Source organism: Meleagris gallopavo, chromosome 5 (genome assembly GCF_000146605.3).
Source record: "Meleagris gallopavo isolate NT-WF06-2002-E0010 breed Aviagen turkey brand Nicholas breeding stock chromosome 5, Turkey_5.1, whole genome shotgun sequence".
In the NCBI taxonomy this organism is placed as follows: Eukaryota; Metazoa; Chordata; class Aves; order Galliformes; family Phasianidae; genus Meleagris; species Meleagris gallopavo.
The window spans coordinates 42,223,769-42,245,335 of record NC_015015.2 but is presented as its reverse complement, the minus strand read 5'-3'; the positions used below and the strand labels follow the sequence as shown (position 1 = coordinate 42,245,335).

At 36.0% G+C, this 21,567-nt stretch overlaps 1 protein-coding gene across 1 annotated transcript in view; it reads right to left on the bottom strand.

Annotated features, from left to right (window-relative positions):
• Positions 1-1,447: 1,447 nt before the first annotated feature.
• SPATA7 (spermatogenesis associated 7) overlaps positions 1,448-21,567 on the bottom strand; it is a 27,085-nt gene continuing 6,965 nt past the window's right edge. The window contains exons 5-12 of the mRNA XM_010711802.3: positions 15,227-15,360; positions 7,410-7,888; positions 6,651-6,717; positions 5,915-5,985; positions 4,730-4,783; positions 3,519-3,596; positions 2,817-2,874; positions 1,448-2,495 (exon numbers count right to left, since the gene is read on the bottom strand). Of these exons, the coding sequence (XP_010710104.2) occupies positions 2,004-2,495; positions 2,817-2,874; positions 3,519-3,596; positions 4,730-4,783; positions 5,915-5,985; positions 6,651-6,717; positions 7,410-7,888; positions 15,227-15,360 (1,433 nt within the window). The 3' untranslated portion in view covers positions 1,448-2,003. The remainder of the gene's footprint in view (positions 2,496-2,816; positions 2,875-3,518; positions 3,597-4,729; positions 4,784-5,914; positions 5,986-6,650; positions 6,718-7,409; positions 7,889-15,226; positions 15,361-21,567) is intronic.

The window sequence follows — 21,567 nt, the reverse complement described above, 5'->3', positions numbered from 1 at the left end:
TTTTAATATGAATCTCTTATTAATACTTAATCAGACTTATGTTGACCACAAGCTGAAGTTTGCTGAGTGATCCTTTTTACAATGTAGGTTATACAATAAAGCAGTAGGAGAAAATTTTTTAATTCCATAATGGATCAATGTTGGAGAACTCAGAGGGAGGGCTCCAGGAGCCAGTGTGGTCATGGCAGAGGAGCAAGGAAGATTTGCATCTGGAGATGGCTCACCACACTCTTTAGTTCTATATATAAACCATATTTGTAGGCACCAGACCTAGCCTATCACTCTGTATTAATTTTTTTTTTTTTGTATAATACACAACCCAATTGTGTGGGTGCATTCTGCTCTTCACTTCTGGGCTAAGGAAGATAAAGGGAGTTCCTCTGGGGATGGGAGAAGGGTTTCAGTCCCTTGTGATGAGGGAGAAACGATGCTGGCACTGAGTCAGTCCTGTGGCTGTGTCTTCTCAATGAGACAGGCTCCGATGGAGCAATGCAAAATCCTCACATCATCCCTACTTTTCAGTGAGCCAGGGCACTCAGGCTGCAGGCCAGACTTGTAAGATAGCCAGCTGAGCATGGCAGACGAAAGACCCATCTGCTCAGCCACGTGTACGTGGGTAAAATAAAGCACTCTCTGCTGTCACTGTCAACAAGCGTGATTTATCATTAGGACCAAGACAGCCAGGAAAGTGCCTTTTTGTTTTCTTGGAAAACATACACTGCACTGCAACATTGGTGAGTTCCAGAAGCATTGCTTTTATTTGGCTTTTTGAAAGAGTTTTTTGTTCTTTGTTTTTTCCTCAAAAAAACTTATGCTTCACAATGAAGCAATGGTCTATGTTTACTGGAGCTTTTGGCACACTACAGTCAGTCACTGAGCTTACAAGTTTAATAGTGTTTAATAGAAGCTCTTGAGCCACATGTGCAAGTTGATAAGCTCTACCATTTGGGTTTGTCCAACTCTTCTTGGACCTTTTTTTTCCAAATCCAAAACTCTCTGCAGAATGCTATACCAAGGTTGCCATGAGTGCAAGAAACTGGACTGTGTATTTTGATGTTATGCAGTGTGAAAATTGTTGCAGTCTTTACTTACCAGAATTACCAGCTAAACCATGGACAAGTCGGATTAAGTAGCTCAAGAGCTGTGCATAAAACAAGCTGCATGTGTACTGAACATCTTAAAAGCTGCTGTATGCAGCAGCTAGAACTGTACATCTGTTTCTGGCATGAGACCAGCTAATGGTGCAAAATGGTTTTTATATCTTTTGATGTAGGGAATAAGACAGTTCAGTTCATAGTTGAGAAAGGAGGAATGATCAGCTAGCAATATCAGAAAGAAATGCTTATTTTTGGAAAGTTGCCTGTTGATACTCAAACCTTATTTCATTCAAGCTAATGCAAGGAAACCTTGTTTGCTATGTTCTACAGGTACTGTGAAAAGAAAAAAATGAGATAAGAACATCATGCTCCAGTGGGATTTAACATCAAACAATGGCTGAACACGAAGAAAGGAAATAATGCTGCTGCCTTCCAGGCTGAACAAACAGTTCTGTCTCTGCTCTGCAGGTAAGCAGTACATCATATTTCTGTGTGGGTAAATTGAATTCTTCTTGCGAACTACAAAAATCTTGCATCTTTATAACATGAACCACCATTATATTAGAAATGTCATCAATTAATTTTATTTGTCATAAATAAAAACAAATATTTTGTAACTCTGAAGCTTTCTATAAAATATGCATCTAATTTTATTATTCCCAAAAGTTAGTTTTGGGCTATACGTTTATAGAGAAAATATACAAAGTATTTTTTTAAGTCATTTTACCCTTTACAGTCTACATCAGTAAAGAAATGTTCACTGATCTGTAATAAATACTCTGCTAAAGAGAATTCAGTAATTCTGTTAAAACATCTGAAGATAAACAATTTACTTCTCTTTATTTAGCGAATGGCAATTCTCTACAAAAATAGTTTTCTCCCTATTTAACAGCTAAATTTTGGCCACTATGATGAGTGGTCATGTGTGATCTGAAGGACCTCTGCAAAGTTTTCCTCAAGATCATCAAGTTCCTTGTTGGCTTCCAAATCACTGTCACAAGTAATCAAGTTTAGAGTTTCCTCACATGAGGGTGAAGCGTCTGGGTCTTCAGATTTCACACAAGCATGAGACTCTGTCTCAGCGTTCATCATTTCATCAACATCTTCTGAAAAGTCACCCTTGCTCTCTGTCTTCTTTGAATTTTCACTGCATAATGGCACTTCATATGCACTTGGTTTCTTTGATAACAAATCCATGGTCTTAAAGAATTCTTCACTTTTCATAGCTTTTCCTTGCTTCCGATTTCTACTGCAAAACTCAAGCTGTTCCATCATATTAACCTTTCCCAGATCCAGTGACTCAAAGGCTTCCCAGCCTGCGTGGATTTGCTCAGCATCACTGTGTGGGCTGCAGCCAAGGTCTTCTTTAAGCACATCCAACAGGTGCCGCATTTTGCTCTAGGGTGTGAAGAAATAAAGGATGACACCCCTGCAGCTAAAGCCCATTGCACTTATCTGCCCAGAACTCAGGGCTTCATTCTGGTTACAGAAATGGAGGTTGCTTGCAACTGAGTGACTAAATTATATAGCAAGAGTCACCAAACTGAGTTGACTATTGTCACTTTTTTTGTGACTATGCCTTACTCCTGTAAGTCTGCAAATATCTTATAAAGACGTTCCACTGATTATTATGGTTATGTACACAAGATAACATACCAGTGCCTTTCCACAGTACTTTGGAAATGTGGAAAGTGAGAATATTACAGAGGCAGTACCTACCTCATCCAAACGGTTCTTATTTTCTTGTATATGACATTCAAACAATTGTTCCAGAACTCTACAAATTAATAAATAAATAAATCAGGTAACACAAACAAAACCATGTTCTAACAACCCTACTACCTGATTTTTATTTCTTAGCTGAAGAGGACCCTAATATTGTTTTAATTAAGCTCTGTCACAAAGAAGGCTACTTGGAGCCTTTATTCTACAGGTAAGCAAAGAATCTGGGAGTAATGCTCACATCCATGAATAATTACTTATTGTTTAATTATTTTTAAAAAAATATGACTTAGTAACTAATGAACCCTTATCTGGAACAGTATGTAATCCTTACAATGCATACTGAAGGCTGAATTCATACTGGAACAGGAACAAGGACAGAAAGGCAATGGAAGAAGTACTGTATCAAAGATTAATAACTTTGTTTATTTAGCAAAACAGATCTTGCAGAGTAAGACTATTTTTTTCTTAGCATTGTTCCACATAGATCAGTTTCTAATAGAGGCTGCATCTCATGTTACATTGGAGTAGACTGAAATAGATGACCTGCAGCTCTTTCTCAGTCCTCTTTTCTTATATAAAGTAAGAATCAAAAGGAAATAAAATAAACAAGGGGTAACTGAGTATTTATATATTCTTAAAAGGCAACAACATGTATACTGACATAGCATTACGAATTTTAAAACAGCCATAATCTACCTGTTAGAAAACAGCCCAATGTCAAGAATGTCATTTGTTACATCTTCAATGAAAGTTAAATATAAATGGTCATCTTCTCTGGAGGAAGAACAGAAAGCTCAATGTTAAGTGTTTAAAAATAGAGACAACTACCTAGCCCTTCGCTCAGTTCAAAAAATAATAATAAAAAAATCACTATGGTGTTTCACACTTATGCTACATTTCTCTTGTGTTGTAAATTAGCAAAGAGCATGATGAGGAAAGAGGCAAACGTAAAGCATTAACAACCTGCTTTGCACTCAGAAAGGAAGTGGGAAGAAAGTAGAAGATTGCAGTCTGGTGTTCTAGTGAAAGGCTTCCAAAGGAGCTTCTTGAGAATCTGACTGCAGCTCAAAATTGCGAGTCCTCAGTGGGAGCACAGAAGAGTAAGTGCTTGTTGGCAGCCTCCATTCCTTTCAAATGACAACTCTAGAATACCAAGTCCTTGTTTGTGTGCTGTGTGACTTTTGCCTCTTTGAATCTTTGAATCTCAGGTATTTTTTCATTTCTAAACTCCGTTGCTACCTCCCCAGTAATCCCCCTTTAAAAAAAAGATTTAAATGCCGTTTCTCAAATTCATAGCATCTTTCTAAATATCCAGAAGTATCCAAGCTTAATCATCCTCCAGTAGTAAACAGAAAATAACAAGACTGATACAACTTTCATGATTATGTAAGAGTTGTCATCCAGTCTGAAGACTAGTCATTTTTGGTTCCATCTATGAAAGATGATCTATATTACATGCTTAAGGTTAGACAAGAACAAGACTATCTAAAGCATGAAGATATCAGACCACTTTCCTGAGGTCATATGAGAGATCACTGACAAAAATCAAATCTCCTTTAATTCTCATCAAATCTACGAGCAAAAATTCGGTGAGAATTCACCTCAACTCCACATTTTAATCTTTCTAGTTTCTAATTTGCTCCAGACAGATTTTAGTCCAAAAAAAGAACTGAAAATGTTTGAAGTGTAGCCTCTGGATAATAGCAATCTATCTTACCTCCAAAATTATAATGAATTTTCTTCACGTTTGGATTGACATGGAAGTTGCTAACTTACATATAAATTCATAGATCAGTTTTACTATAGATTGTGAAGTTTATTCTGAGTCCTTATATATTGTTTCATCACTTTTGAGGGCTTCTAGTTTATTGTTCCAAACTAGCAAAAAATGGTGAAAATATACTTACACAGCCTCAATATTCATCCTTGCTGAAAGCTGCTCAGAATACAGTGATGCCTCTCTAATCAGAAAAATCAGAAGGTAAGAAACAGTGAAGAGCAACATTATGAAAACCCTGCATAGTATCCTGCATCTCATGCTCTTCTGGAATCATCTGCCTGTCCTGTTCCTCTACTCCTTGGAGGATTAAAAACAAAAACCAGAAGTTCTGAAACCCTGTTCCAATAGAAAAATTCACTACCTACCTTGAAGCCTGAAAGGCAATAGTTGAAGAGTATAACGGCACCTTACTAGATGCACTTTTCTGACTGATAACTCAAAAAGAGGTAATCCATAAAAAACGCTTTTACCTCAACATGATTTGGTATTTAATTGGGTAAGGCTCTCTGTGTCATTTGCCACACAGTAGACTTCAGGAAGGATGAATGCCCAATTGATAATCTTTGGAACAGGTCTATAAATGAACTCTGACAGACCGATCTTAAATATACCATATGGAGTTTGCAAATCATCAATTGGAATAATGGAGTTTATAGACTAAGCTAACTTAATACCTGGATTACTAAAAGAGGAATTTGTTTCTATTAAATAACAGCTGTTGCATTGATAGTAAGAAACCCAACCCATTAGATTTCTATGCAAAGGCCACAGAGTAAATCAGCAAGTAAAGTATGATTCTATTCTCCAGCAATAAGGAGAATGAGCTAGGAGCCCTTGGTTCAGGGCTTCATTTTCAACACTGTTCTTGTATTTAAGACAACGTTCTAGTGTTCAGAAAAGGATATGGAAAATACGTTAGGGCTGGAACTTTAGCATCTCTTAGAATGAAAAGCCTAGATTTCTGGAAACTCATCTTCCTGAAAGGTATGCCAATACTGTAACTGATGTACAGCTACAGTACATTAAATACATAGTTTATAAGCTCACAGTTATATACAGAACTAAAGTTGTATTAAGTTCTCATTAGTCTCACTCCTTACAAAAAAAAAAGAAAAGAAAAATCACATTTATTTCAGAAGTCTCTTTCTTAATTGCTTACTTCATCAAAAGAAAACTAAACTGTGGAGTTGGAAAAGGCCATTCATTGAAAACTAACAAATTCTATAAGTAATGGCTTACTGGCCTAAGAAAAAGTTGTACTGAAACCTGAAAAGAATACTTCAACTATTTCTTCCTGCTGTAAATTGGGTACCTCAGAAAGGAGTATGGAAAAGCAGCTATTCCTCTCTCAGGCTCATCCATATTGTATCTTTTATCTTCACTCTAGAATGCAAAAGTAAAATATTTACTATCAATGAAAATACACAGTAAATTATATCAATACTGAGCACCCAGCTACTGAAATTATATATTTGCAACCATCTGTGACTGCAACATAAAATAATAGGGAGCAGGTAGAACCTGAAGTGGTGTAACTGTTCAGTAAAAAATTTTGCATTAAGCAAAAATGAAAGAAAACAACAGCAAAGAAAGCATTTCTGCCTACTGGTTTGGATATTTCCTAAGAGGAAGGGACTTCTTAGTCCCAATACTTCTGTCTCAGGCTTTATATATATGTTAACCAACGCAAAATAAAGAAAAAAGTCCTTGTAACAGAGGCAAAAAGGTCTGCTGATAAATAACGTGCCAATTATTTATGTCCTTTACAGATAATTAAGCATGCCAGTGCCTCTCTAAAACTGTTTGGGAAAAAAAAAAATCCACTTTCAAAACTCTTATTTTCTAAGCTCGGTATTTTTTTCTTACCACTTCTGCTCATTCTTCTAAGATTTTCTCCTCCATCTAACTAATTTATCTTAGAATAACAAAGAAAATGAAACCTTATTCAATTGTATACTGCTGTGCCAGAGATGAATTATATAATCCAAAATGATAGTGAAGGGTGGGGAAAAACTATCTAGATGACTGATAGATGATGATTGTATTACCTTCACTGTCATCTTCTGCTGTTCAGTCATAACTTTTCTCTCAGATCCTTTATCTGCACTTGGAAAGCTACAAAATTTAGAAATGTATTAGATCTCTAAGGCAGCTACTTTCAAGGTAAGCAGAACGTGAATACCAGTGCCACCCACTGTGGAAATTCAGACATTCCGTTCCCATGAATTTGAAAGGAACCTAGTACTAAAATGCTTGAACAGTTTCGAAAGTTTTATCATGTGAATAGAAGTCTGGCAGAAATTAAAATATAGTTAAGTCTGAACACTAACGCTAGCCAAACAGAAGTGTTCCAAATCCATTTTTTGACTGTATATTTACAGAGGATAAATAAAATATCCACAATAATTGTTCTGAATTGAGAATGACTAAGGACACAAGATTCATCTTTAGGAAATAGTAACAGTAATAACAACTAAATCAAAACTTTATTTTCTAAGCAGAATTTCAGTGTAAGAGAAGAGCATTAGTATACTTCATATTGGATATATCTGAAGGCATTTAAATTAAAATTATTAAAAGGCAATGAAAAGTTGCATTCAAGAAAAAAACAGTTTCTTTGCATGATGTGTTAATGAATTGGAAGGTATGAGAGTATGCGTCAACAGGGGGGGAAGACATGCATACTTAACCGCAGTTAATTCTTTAGAAGACAGAAAGCACAAATACACACCACACAGAACAGTAAATAGAATAGTAGCAGGTAAGCAAAATTCCACAATTGCAAAACAAAGTTTTAATCTCTGTACCTGATCACATCAGTCTGTGTTTCAGCTTCCACGTGTCGCTTGCAGTGCTTTTTCCTTTTCCTTTGAGCAGCAGTGTAATACCTATACCCGAGCAGGGCAGATTTAGCATCTGATATTAAGGTGCGTGGAGTAAAAGGTTTCCGGCTGCTGGTAAACAATTCTGAGTGTCTGTCCAGAAGATCCCCACTGTATATTTTGGAGTTGCTTTCCTGACGCCTCTGAGAATGACTGATGCTCACAAAGCTATCAGAGGAGCAACAGCTTGAAACTCCGGAGCGTTTTCTTGGTGTGCTTGACGTACTGACACTTGAGTTTGAGTTAGATGCATTAGATCTATTCCGAGAATGTTTTCTGGCACATTTCACTGGACTGGAGTGAAGCAAGCCAAGCTCACCATAAGGTGACATTGCTCTTGACAGGTATGGTGTGTGCTCAACACAGGAGAACAGACTGTCTTTATCTTCTACTTCCAAGGGATTCTAGAAAAAATTAAACCAAGATTTGATTGCTTTGCAAGCGACCAGCTTTGTTCAAGTTGATACCCCAGCTATTTTTGCTACCAACTCGGAGATGTTTTTGACCTAAAATGAAACTGGTTTCAGAGCAGCTCCAGTGCTAATAAGTATTGACATCCTGATGGGAAAAGATTGAAGTTACCTTATTTTTAGATCAAAACCACAGAACATTTATAAAAGTCAAGGAGATAATAATCATTGAATTGAGACAAATGATTTTATCTGGGTATCCTCTGTTGGTTCTGCCCAGACAAAGTAAGGTAAGTAGATATTATCCACAATTATCCTGATGACACTACCTAGATTCTCTTTGCGTGTGGATTTCTTGCCTCTCTCTGCAAATCCTATTAGATTCAAGATTTATCACACAGCAGCTATCTTTATAAAATATACATTCTGCAAGGGAAACCACTCACTGATTCATCTTAGATCGAAAAGGAAACTATGTAATGTGGTTTAAGATACAGAGTAAGGAAACTGTAACTAGCTGCTTATTCCCTGTGTAACCTTTTTCTTTCACCTGTGGGTGCAAGATGCATATCCTTGGTAAGACTGCAGAAAACTTTCCAACAATTTTATTTTTTGTTGTGTCAATTCTTATGAGAAACAGCATGCTAATAGCAGAGACAAGAATCCTGAGTTGGATGGGGCCCACAAGGATCACTGAGTCCAATTCCTAACTACACCCAGGACTACCCAAAAATCAAATCCTATGTCTGAAAGCATCCAAATGCTCCATAATTTTTGGCAGTTTGGTGCTGTCTCTACTGCTCTGAGGAGACTGTTCCAGTGCCCAACCACCCTCTGGTAAAGAACCAAATCAATCCTCCCCTGACACAGCTCCATGCCATTCCCTTGGGTCCTGTCATTGTCATCAGAGAGCAGAGCTCAGCACTGCTCCTCTGTAAGGAGCTGTAGGCTTCCATGAGGCCTCCCCTCAGCCTGCTCTATTCTGGGCCAAACAAACCAAGAGACCTCAGTTGCCCTCGTAGCTTTTGTCCACCAGATACTTCACCATCTCTGTAGTCCTACTTTAGAGTCTCTTTAATGGTTTTATGTCTTTCTTATATTGTAGAGCCCAAAACTGCACAGTGCTTGAGGTGAGGCTGCAAAATGCAGAGCAGAGTGTGACAAATCTTAAGGTAATACCGTGCAAGCCATATAATACAAGACAAAACAGCTAGAATAGAATAACATCTGACAAAGCCCAATTCAAAGCCAACAACTACAAACTTAAATCATTTCAGTTCATGTCTAATTAAATAGTCATATTACTGTTCCTTACAGTCAGTTTTCTTAGCTACACAGCAACTGCATCAGTAAATTCTGCAACAGTTAAATGGATGTATACAAATAGAGATGTTTCATATGACAATTTCTAAGGCCAAGGAGGGAACACATTTTTAACAGACCTGAAGTTCAAGTTCAGATAGGCCAATACAGAAATTAACTTGCTGATATGCCTCCCATCTGAACGAATAATAGGAATTTTGCAAGATAATCAGCTGCTGTGAGACTTCTGAAGCCTTCTACTTTGAGAATGCAGGTGTGCTGTGGGAAAAGTAAAGACACTTGGAAATCTTCGTATGTTTGTAAACTCGTGACACTACAGCCTAGTAATATAGATTATAGTAGTGTATGATAGATTAACCTGTGTAATGCTTGATGATCATAAATGCACAGAATTTCTATTCTACCATTCAATTTCTACAACAAAGCTTTTAAGAACACCCAAGTAATGACTTCTATTGCAAAAATGTTGTTCTGCATAACTGCTAATGTTAATGCTTTGAACCTATACTATTCCAGTTTTTACCTTTTGGAACTGCTTTGTATTTTAAATTAAAACTCAAGATAATCAATTATACTTTATAGTATGCAGTAAAAGCTATTTAAAAGGAATATTAAAAAATGTAGCTAATCATCAACATTAAATCAGAACACACTGCTGTCATGCTGTTTATTTTCTGCACAATTCCACACAACTTCCTCCCGAATCAGTAGAACGATCTGTTCCAGTACCCCAGAATTTGCACAACCACCGATGCAAAGAGGTGATTTTATTTTTAGTTAGCTGAGCCAAAAAAGCCCTTCTTGATGGTGTCTCACATTTGCCAACTTAATTTTACCACTACAGCACAATTAAATGCTGAACCGATAACATGCAGTAACAATGCCAAACAAATGCCTGTGTTAGCAAGCAGCACAATTAAGGCTTACCAGAGTGACTGTTTGCATATAAAATAGTTGCAGTGGTAGCTCGGCACTATAAATATACAAAAATATATAAGACTGGAAAGTTCCAGAATCCACCTATATATATATATTTATTTTGCAGAGTTAATTCCACACCTTTCCATATGTATTATAAGCAGCTTTTTTTGGTTGTATGCTTCTTACTCTCAGTGACTGGAGCTGCAAAATAGATCAGACTGTAGAAGCATTTGTTAACATGGGATGATGACTGCTGCCTCATCATATAGGGAAAAAAAAGGAACAGCCAAAAAACAAAACAAAACATACTAATGAGAACTACTACTCATGAAAGCCACACGATCTCTTTCATGGATCTAGTTGAATTAATCCTAAAACAAGATAAAAAGATAGGGTAAACATGACAATAAACTATAAGCTTTCTTTATTTTTGAGGAAGTTTAGGAAATTCTTCTAAAATATGTCATAAGCAGAACAGACATAGTGACTAGCTAAGTAGATCCACAAACCCTACCTGTATTTGTGTCAATCTTGAGTTATATTCATTCAAGTACTGAGAAAGATAATGTATTTTGAACCCCTCATCCTAGGCTAAACCTTTATTGCTCAAACAGAAAGGGAACAAAGCCTCTGGATATACAGAGAGACAGTATCAGGAACAAGGAGCTATGTGGCTGACTTCAAAAAGATTTGAAGGAATGCAGAATAATGCTGTTTGTCTGTAATTTGTCAATGTTTTAGAAAAGTCAATTGTAAGTAAATATGTTAATCTACCATCATAGCTCATACCTTATCATCTGTACTGTCAAGATACAGAAACTGCAATTTGGTAATAAATGAACATTTGATTCTTTTAACTTGACACAGCTCAGTTTGTAAGCTGCTACTATTGCTGTAAGTCAACTGAATTCCTGTTCTCTGCTCCTCAGACAGAGTAAATGATTTCATTTATTAAGCGACTAACTTTCTTAATCTTCTTTACATTTGCTAGTCTCACAACCCCCCTCGTACATCACCTGTTCCTTTCCTTATACACTTTGATATTTACTTAAAGACTGAGAAAATTAAGAGAGAAAATTCACACAAACCCAGGAACAAGTAAGATCTGAATGAATACAATCAGTCTGCATACTAGCATCAAAAATACCCATTTTCCTCATTCTAAATTACATTCCTGTTACGTTTTCTATACGCACGTGAATGTGTTATTGAGTTGTACAATGTGATACATCACTGCTTCCATCAAGAAGCCTGATGTTATTAAGAAGGGAAATTACTGAATGTGCATGTGGAAACACATTTATTCAAACAACCAATATGGGAGGTGGTTGCTGTTACAAAGCCAGAAAAGAAATAGAACATCGAATGTAGGATATAGAATATATTGAACATTCCTGATGAAAACATCTTATGACATTCAGAAGGTTCTTCTGTTCTCTTTTAGTTGCTCACATATATCATTCTGACAAGAACTAATTCAAGCATGAGTCTTCAGACTCATCGTAACAGTGTAATAAATCTTTAAACACAAAGCATTTGAGGAGGTAACTCACATAGCCATGCATGTGCTCTGCATAAAAAATTAATAGATATTATAAACTGCTAATGGTGTTTCCTAATCTATTTTTCATATTCACAAGCATATAAAAGGTCATACCTGTCATTCTTAAGAAATCAAGGACTCAAAAATCAGACTGAAATCCATCTTGAAATGTGAAGCAGTCCTTCAGCAGTAAAAGACAATTACAACTCATTTAAAATGGCTAAAATCCCTTCAACTGACATTTGGCATGGAGTAATTTCTTTTAAAAATATTTAGCAGTCAGAAATGCCTATTAATATGATTATCTAAACATGGAATATGAAGCAGCAAGCCTTGCTCAAATTAGAGTTTTTACTCATGGGAAACTCATTTCAGATTTTCTTGCTTCATAATTAAGTCATATTTAGCTTCACAAGTTTCACTCACTGAACATGACATTTGCCAGACTGCATCAAAAAGCCCTTTCTGTTGTAAGAAAATCACTTCAAGTAATTAACTTAAGACTGAGTGTATGTACTTAATTTGATGGTAGAGAAACGTCTGGATGCCCACAGTGTGCTGCTTATTCATCCTCAAGATTTGGAGACTTAAAATACTCACTTCAAATCATCTATCTGCAAAGACGCACAAAGTTATCAGCTGTTTCAGCATCCAAATCTGTAGCTTATTGTACTGTTTTGATAAACATTCACACATTATGTCAATCATCAACGTTAAGTAGCATGGAAATAGAAAAGAGAAGTATAGCAGTCTCCTGTACATCTTATGCTTTCTTTGCTCCTCTGTTTGACTGTGAGAGAAATTACTGTCTTTTAAGCACCTTAATTGAGAGCGATCCCATCAGAAGGCTGCCCCATTGGGCATTTTGAAAATCAGCTGGCTCCTCAGCCTCTCACATTTGGGTCTCTGCTAAAAGCACAGAAATGCATGATGCAGCATAACCATCTATCACACCTTAGCCCATGTGTCAGTTTAGTGATCTAAATACTCTCCTTTAAAGATAATCTATGATTTTAATAAAACTCAGTAATGAAACTTAGGTCACCACAAGAGAAATAACTTTCTCAGTTAATTTCATGTCACTGTAGATTCTCACATTACAGTAACTTTACATTTATAACTAGATACTAAACGAAGAATTTACTGTTCTTATGCATTCAAACCCTTGCATAAAACAGTGAAAAAGATGACTAGTCAAATTCAAGACACGTTATAGATATTGTTTCATACTCTGTTCAGTGTATAATAAAATACATTGACTAAATCACATAGTAAGTTATAAATTTCTTATAATCGCTATATCTTAGAGGAATAATTTTTGTTCTGTTTTTACCATGCACAAAGCATAGGCTCAATTTAAAACAGTTTCTCTGCTCCAGTACAACATTAAATAATAATAAATGCAGCAATGCAAAAAATGCAGAATGATGAAATAAAGGCAGCAGACTTACTAGAAAGCATAATAAGTGATCGGTAATGAAAATAAAAAGTCAGCTGTGTGAATCAAAACTGACTAGCCCATATTAAGCCTAGAATCTATTCAGACATTGATGTGGTCAGAGCTATAAGTTTTGCTGCAAGTGTATGTTACTCTTAACTCAGTATATATAAGACTCATGTTTTATGAGTCAATAAATCATGCATTACAAAAGTCACATCTCTAACTTTTGTATTCTCATATTTAAATATACTGTTGGCAAAGCCTGGAGTACTCTTCTTGTCCCTTTTTTCCCCACCAGCTACATTGTAAGGCAGTTCTACTTTTTGCCATTACCTCCAACTACCTCTAAAATTCACTGTTTCAATTTTTTTCTGAATCTCATCCCAACTCAGGAATATCCTAATTTAACAACACAATCTTTTCATGTAGTTCCACAAATGAATGATGTTTAGTAGAATCTTAGTTTTCTAGTGGCAGCAGATAATTGTAATATGTAATAGTAATATGATTAACAAATAGCAAAAAAACCTCTCTATCATAGGTACCCCTAGAATTTGCTTTCTAAGTATCACCTATTCTGATAGCTGGTGAAATACAATTAGAATGGCTAAGTTATCTCAACAGTGCATTAGAAAACATCTAATCCTAAAAGGGCAAGAATCCTTCTTTGGTGTATAAACAAGCATAGGAAACCAATGCAATTTTGTCAAATTACGGACTGTTGTATTTAAAAAAGAGGCCAATTACTTCCTCTGCTTACCCTTCCACCAGAAGACGCTTACAGATTTTTACTTCTCAACCCTACGGAAGCGAAAAAAACGAAAAACAAAACAAAACAAACAACAACAACAACAAACCCACACCCAAAAACAAATAAAAAACAAACAAAAAAAACACAAAAACAAAACAAAAAAACCCCCTCAAACCTGTTATATCAAAAAATCTATTTTTTAAGTGTTGTTAAACACTAATTTGGCAAACCCACAAAAAAATAACTCACAAAATATATCTTTCTATTGATATTCTAATTGATAATTCAAGTTCAGGCTCAGAATTTTTTGTTGACTTACATCCTGAGGCTAGCATACATAAGGAAAACTGCAGTTACTCTTGGCATGATAAAAACTGCTGTTTCAGGACAACTTTTGATGGGAAAGCGTCTGTAATTAATTAGTAGAACTGAGAAATTATTGTAGGAAGACTTTGTTTTGAAAGTGATTAAAGCAAAGGGAGAGTGACAATCTCAAAATGATGTATTAAAGACCACACATCCTTTTGCTTAGAAATGATAATTTATATAGCAATAAGATATTTTAAGCCCCCTTTACTTGTTTTTGCTGTGAAATAATTAAAGGAATTTATCTACCACCCAGTATGCAGCAAATAGCGCAGAAGGACAAGAATATTATCAACAAAAGGTAACACTTGGATTTTAAATATGATACTTTCTCCCTTTCCTTACTCATGCATGTGATTTTCATCCATAACTAAGGGCCATGTACTGAATTTCAGAGCATTATGTCTCACTACAATAAGGTCATACACAGATTGCCCACTGCCAATAACAAACATAAGAATGATGCCCTTGGCACCAAAATCAACAAAGTTAAAATAGCATTCTTTTTTAAGTTGCAAATTGCTCTAATTGCTCTTGTACAGGAATGAATAATATGATATAGTTTATTAGTCTACTTATTATTTGGGAAACACACACCATATAACTGGGTGAAATTCCAGTCAAAATAATTGAACCTATATGTACTGACAGAAAAGTACTCATCTTCACTCATTTGGACAGCTTAAATACTATTTTCAATTTCAGTGACAGAGAGAGGACATGGGGATTTGACCTGAGATGATACACAGAGAATTCAAGGGTAACTACAATTTGGATTTACCACAAGCACGCTTTATCCACGTACCTGCCACCTTTATCAGAAGGCTGAGACAGGGTTGGGTGCATACCAGGAAGACAGTTGTCTTATCTTCTGTTGTTAGAAATATATTAGTCCTCCTTCTAGAACTACTGCTGCATCGGTGATCAGCTGTTATTAGGGGAGGCAAGCCAATTATGATATCTACTAAACGAAATTAAAATATCTACCTTTCCAAAAGAAGTTGACAGCAGCTTTCCACTCTCTCTTGAGCTGGATCGTGAGGCATTTTTGCCCACACTCATTTCTTTTTCATACCTGGCTATCTTCTTTTTCAGTTTCTCTCTTCTCTGTTGGTCAGCAACTTAGGAAAGAGACAAAGTTGGTCAGATCCAATCTGAAATCTTACTCTCTTTTTGTCCCAAGTGATTTGAAAATATCAAAGGGTTTCCCAGATGCTCAGCAAAGCGAGACTATAAAGACAGGCTCCATTCTACTCAGGAATTATGAAAAATTACCTCTATTTTTAGAAGAAAATTAACATTAGAGTATGCTAGCAGCTGAAGCTTCTCTTGTGTATTCTCAGATCTCACAAGCAGCACAAGATTGTGCACTAATTCCAAGATCAGCAATGCTATCAGAACGTCCTGCTTGAAAACTCACAAATTTGCTCCTAAACTTTTATGGATAAATCTCCTCTAACTGTACTCTCATCCAATATTTCAGCAAGAAAAAATGTTTGCTGGCTAGCAAATTTGCAATATACAAAAATCCATGTTGAACTTACGTAAAAATAATCTCCCAAATACAGAAATCCTCTGCAAAACAGTACATTCATGTCAAGAGTACAAAGAATGCAGGCAAACTGTGTTGAAAGGGACACTGCCTGATCAGGAGGAAAAACTATTATTGGGGTATGATTTCTATGTTTGAGTTTGCTATCACCTACATCTTAGATAGGTGATAGGTTATCTTAATACAAGAATTGAGTCCAACCCCCCTTCTAAGGCAGATTCCCCACAACAGATCACATGAGTAGGGGTCCAGATGAGTCTTGAATATCTCCAGAGAAGGAGACTCCACAACCTCTATGGGAATCCTCTTCCAGTGCTCCATCACCCTTACTGTAAAGTTCTTCTGCATGTTTGTATGGAATTTCCTTAACATCCATAACTCCTTGTCCTATCACTACACACCACCAAGAAGAGCCTGGCCTCATCCATTCACCTCCCACCTCCCTTTAGATATTTATAAACATTTACCAGATTCCCCCCTCAGTCTTCTTTTCCCCAGGCTGAACAGACACAGGTTACTCAGCCTTTCTTCATACCAAAGATGCTCCAGGCCCTTTATCATCTTTGTGGCTCTCCCCTAGACTTTTTCTAGGAGATCCCTGTCTTTTTTGAACATATGAATGGTTTGTTTGGGACAGACGCACAGAAAAGCCTTTGCATATTTGTTCTTCACTTTCAAAATGTATTTATATCATAGTCCAGTAGACCCCAACCTTCACACAGATTGTAACACTTAGTATATGGAAATATACTTTGTGGGTTGATGTCATACATTCTTCTAGACAGCTGAGAACCACAGCAATCTGGGGACATATAATCATCTTTTAAAATACATGCATCTATGTACAGTAACCTGAGAGACTGAGTCTCTAGGACTCAGTTAAGTGCATATATTAATTTTGTTGAACATTTTAGTCCCCTTTTAAACTACAAGTGATTCTTTCAGATATAAAACCCCCTGCACTCATTCCTGGAAATCCTTTTCTCTTTCAGTTCTTACAATTGATAAGTAAAAGACAAAGTAATTTCTTTTACAGCTGCTGATTTGTTCAGCATATTCCATTAAAGTACTTTCAAAATAAAGTTGCTTTTATTACAGGGAAGCCATTAGCTGAAGTTAAGATATGCTAAATTATACAAATCTGAATTAAAAATACGACTTACAACTGAATTAACCATTAAATCATCATTACCATCAAAACTCATTATTTGTCTTCCTACACTAAATTGTTATTATGTGGCTATTCTAAATTGTTATTATTTCTAATTCTATTTGTCTTAAAAGCTACAGGAAGGCACTCAAAAATTAGTTACATGTGAAAAGTTTAATACGCTTAGATAATTATGCTGGTCTATCAGAGTGTGTCTGTATATGCACACAAATGAAAGCTGTATAAACTGAAGTCTTGCCTACTTCTCAGACAGAACGGTGCACGAGTATTGAAGAAGTATCTTAGGAAACAACAAATGAATGAGTGATAGAGCTCTACAAAGCAAGAATGTAAATCAGAATTACAGGTGTCATTTTGTAAGTACGAGTAGATGGCTGAACGAGAAATTTCTTTACACTGAAGTGCGTAGAAGGAAAGTGGGCTTGTCTTAGAAAACACATGCTTAAACCTCTCACTGCGTGTTCAGCCTGCATACTGTGCCTTACTGGGAGTTTCTCGGCAAAGCATGAAGCTATATGAATATTAACAAAAAAATGAGATCTTTTGTTGTCCCTTTGCCACTCTTTACAAAATAAGGTTTGAGATTTCACACACATGGGCAGACTTGGTCTTTATAACTGGAGATCAAAACTATAAAAGCCTACTTCTACCGATCTCCTCCATGACTGTGTGCTGTGACTTCTCTCAGCCAAAATATGGCTTGTGCCCAAGTCAAGAGTAAAGAAAGAAAGAACAGTAAGCATGCCAGGATGCTAAGGCTATCTTTGGTTGTCAGAATGACCTACTGGGACTACTGTCACCTAGATGGGAAATGTAAAGCCTTTGCCTCACACCAATGAGCTTATCTCAGCTAATCCATCAAGTGTGTTCCAAAAGCTATAAAGTCATTCATGCATACTACAAGCCAGAGTAGACACATGCAGAATAGAATGGCAGAAAATCCTAGCGGAGTACCCACCATGTTGTCAAATTAAGGAGATCTCGGGCTAGATCTGCTGTAGAAGCTGGAAATTGTAAAACCAGCAAATTCAGAGATAAAGAAATCCCTCTTGAATAGAGTTAATGTAGGCATAAACAGACAACTAGATGTAAGTTAGGACAGCTCTGAGGCAGACAGCAAGCCACACCAACAAGGGAATAGACCCAAAAAATGCATACTGCCAGCCTACCCTTACATTACATATCCTTTCTCCAAGCAAGGACTGAAGAATCCAGACTTTCTGTTTGCTGAACAGAAAATGGTATTTTACAAAATGCCTGAGCATTTGAGGCTCTAATTACAAATAACATTACAACTGACAGAAGTTGAAGATACTCCAGACTGCCATACACAATGACTTACACCGCATCTGTGCATATATGACACACAGAAAGAATGAGAGCACTATTCAGGAACAAACACACAGTTTTGAAAAGGAGACGTACCTGTTAAAAACTGGAAAGGTTTAACACTGTTCTAGATAGCTTCTGTTTCAAATCACCCTGGAGGTGCTCAAGGCCAGATTAGATGGGGGCCTGGTCTAGTATTAAATGGGGAGGTTGGTGGCCCTGCATGTGGCAGGGGGGTTGGAGATTCATGATCCTTGAGGTCCCTTCCAACCCTGGCCATTCTGTGATTCTGTGAAATCAATTACAGTCATAGCTTCTTTAGTTTTCAGAGAAGTTAATAATCCAAATTTCACAGGATGCCTTTAGAATACTGCCACAGACTAACAGAAAGTAAATATCAACTGAACTTGTTAATAAACAAGTTCTTCATCTCTTTAAAAAGGGTACACTAAGTATTTAGGTATTAAAAATACTGCCCACATACCCAAATAACATGAGTTTCTTTTTTAAGCCTTGTAGAAGACTTTGAGATTAATGTATCTCATTAACTGCTGTGCTTAAACCACGACAAAGATTTACAGCATAATAAAGAGACAGTGTATTAGATGATAAACAAAGTAGTAATTTTTGTATATCTGATAAATTCAGTCTGCAAAACTAAATAAATTCCATAACTTATTCTACCCACTCCATGAATCTGTTATCTCAATTCTGCTAGCAGTGAGAGTAGGGATAAGAAAAACTATAAATTTTAGAGGTTAAACTGCAGTATTCTCTATAAAGAGCTAACTATAAAACTCTGATCAGACTCTCACAGAACTAAACACTTTTGCTGAGGCCAATTCCTTTTCACAAAGTTTACACTACACTTAGAAAGTGGAGATCAGATTTATATTTCTCTGCTAGCCTTCTGCAGATTTGATTCTTTCTTCCTTAAAACTTGGCTGCAGCAGTGTTCCTAGATACGTGGTTGGAATTATATAAATGTATGGCAAAAAAAATGTGAAAGGAAAAAAAAAAATCATACCTACCACATTCCTAAGCAGCTAGAAAGCTCTGTGCTTAAAAGGATACTATGATTTGGAATGCAAGTGATTGTCCTTCGCTCTGAACTTCTGATCTCTAAATTTATCACATCACATTACAATACACTTTGCGGATTTAACGTTCAAGTAATTTCATTACTGATATAAGTAAGCCAAGATAAACAATTAAATATTATGTTAGCCTTAAATTGACTAGGTCACTGAACAAGGTATCTCAAAAGAATTGTCCAGCATCAAGAATTCCTCCAATGTCTTTTTATCAACTGTTTTTACAAAAACCCACTTCTGCTTATTTTTCACCCTCATAAATTCTCCTAGATCAACAGTGCAAACATCGACCTCATTTTGTTGAGCTTCCAGTGATCATAATAAAAATATACATTGTATCATCAGGTAATATTACTGCTACAAGCAAGTTCTTCCTTCCATAAGCATTTTTACCATTACCTTCCTAGCAGCAGAAATCCCCAGCGCATCATGGTTTATGCAGCTGGGGTGAGTTCTCATCAAATTCAAACTGAGTTTTGTCATTGGTAGGAGGTTCACAATTTTAAATTTTTAAATTTCATAACACAAATTTTAATTTTCACAACTCTATGATTCTGCAGTCCTACATATCAGCAATATCAGCAACACTGTTTTATCAAATAAAGGAGGAATCACAATGAGGAAAGATGATAAAGGATTTGTTAAGGGCTTGATACCTATAGCCTTGCTTATATCAAATAGAATGTTACTCAGAATAATAATATTTGTATCAGGTGATCTACTTAAGAAAAATGATACTACTTGGCAAAGCTGCTAATAGCAGAATTTGGCCATTGTTAAAGCTTCCAAGTACAGCCTAACAGTGAGACTTGAATATATCAGAAGAATTTCAGAGAGGTTAGAAGTGTTATTCCAAATCCATCCACCTCTGATTCACATAGGGTCTTCATACAGCATCTCATAGATACTCCCGCTGGTGGGATGAAGAGTACAGCAGCCTGTGCACACTGAAACTGCTGCTCCCAATCTTAAGGTACTTCCAAGCCTACTCAGAAGTCAAATCATGAACTCTAGAGAGAGGTTAGAGGATTTTCTCTCATAATATCACTAGCACAATCCACAAGAAGCTAATGCTTTGCAAAAGCAAAACCAATTTATTCTCGTTCTCTCATTTACTTTGTGTTCCTGTTTAATAGCAGAAAAAGGTGTAACAACAATCCCTCCACTGTCCTCTGATGCTCTAACAATGGACAGACATTAAAGCTGGATAAATTCATATCAGGGACACATTTTCAGTAATCATCATGACTAAGTGCTGATACAACAACAAAAGAAAAACATGTTTTCCTCTATTTCTTGATCTTTACAGGTCAAGACAGCAGGCCCTTCTTGTTTCTGCGCTTTATTCACTATATTCATTATGGCTGCTAAGCTCAGTATTAGTAAAACTGGACTATATTTTTAGTCTGCTTAACTCTTTAAATCAGATTAGATGATCTACTGTCATTTTGCAACCACAAACTATGAGAAAAATGCACTTTTTGACTGAATATACATTTCAAAATGAATTTTCCCTCTTAAAAAAAATCCTTCAGTAGAAGATATTTTAAGTAAATAACTTGTAAAAAGAACTTTAAATTACTAAAAGTACAAGTATTGATTGATAAAGACTTTTACACTGTGCATTTCCTCACTCTCCAAAATTTCAGACTTGAAAAATATGCTGGAATACCTTTCTAAAAGTACATTTGAACTCTGATAACGCAAATGTTAGAGCTATTTGAGTGTTTCATTTTAAATGACTTAAGTTGCTTTGAGCTTTCATTTTCAGACATACATTATGTAAGGAGAAGACAAAACAGAAAAGTTAAGAATCAAAAATGAGACATTTTGTGAAAGCTTCCTGTAAAACAGGAACAGAATACTTAGCCTTCCATAGTGTGAAGGGTAGACAAACGAAATATGTATGTGATCATAGGAAAAAGTCAAATAGAGAATTACAGAAGAATATACATTTATTGGTATTTCTACATTAATCCAAACCCCAAACCTCACAAAAGTAAAAAACAAAACAAATAAACAAACAAACAAAAAAAAAACAAACAACCAAACAAAAAGCCAACATTATTGATCAGACTGAACTGTTTTCTTGCTCCCTGCAAATATTCAAGCTCCATCAGAGTTAAAATAGATTTCTGGTGTGAACTTCTCAGAATACTTCTCCTTCTTTTTCTTTCTTTTT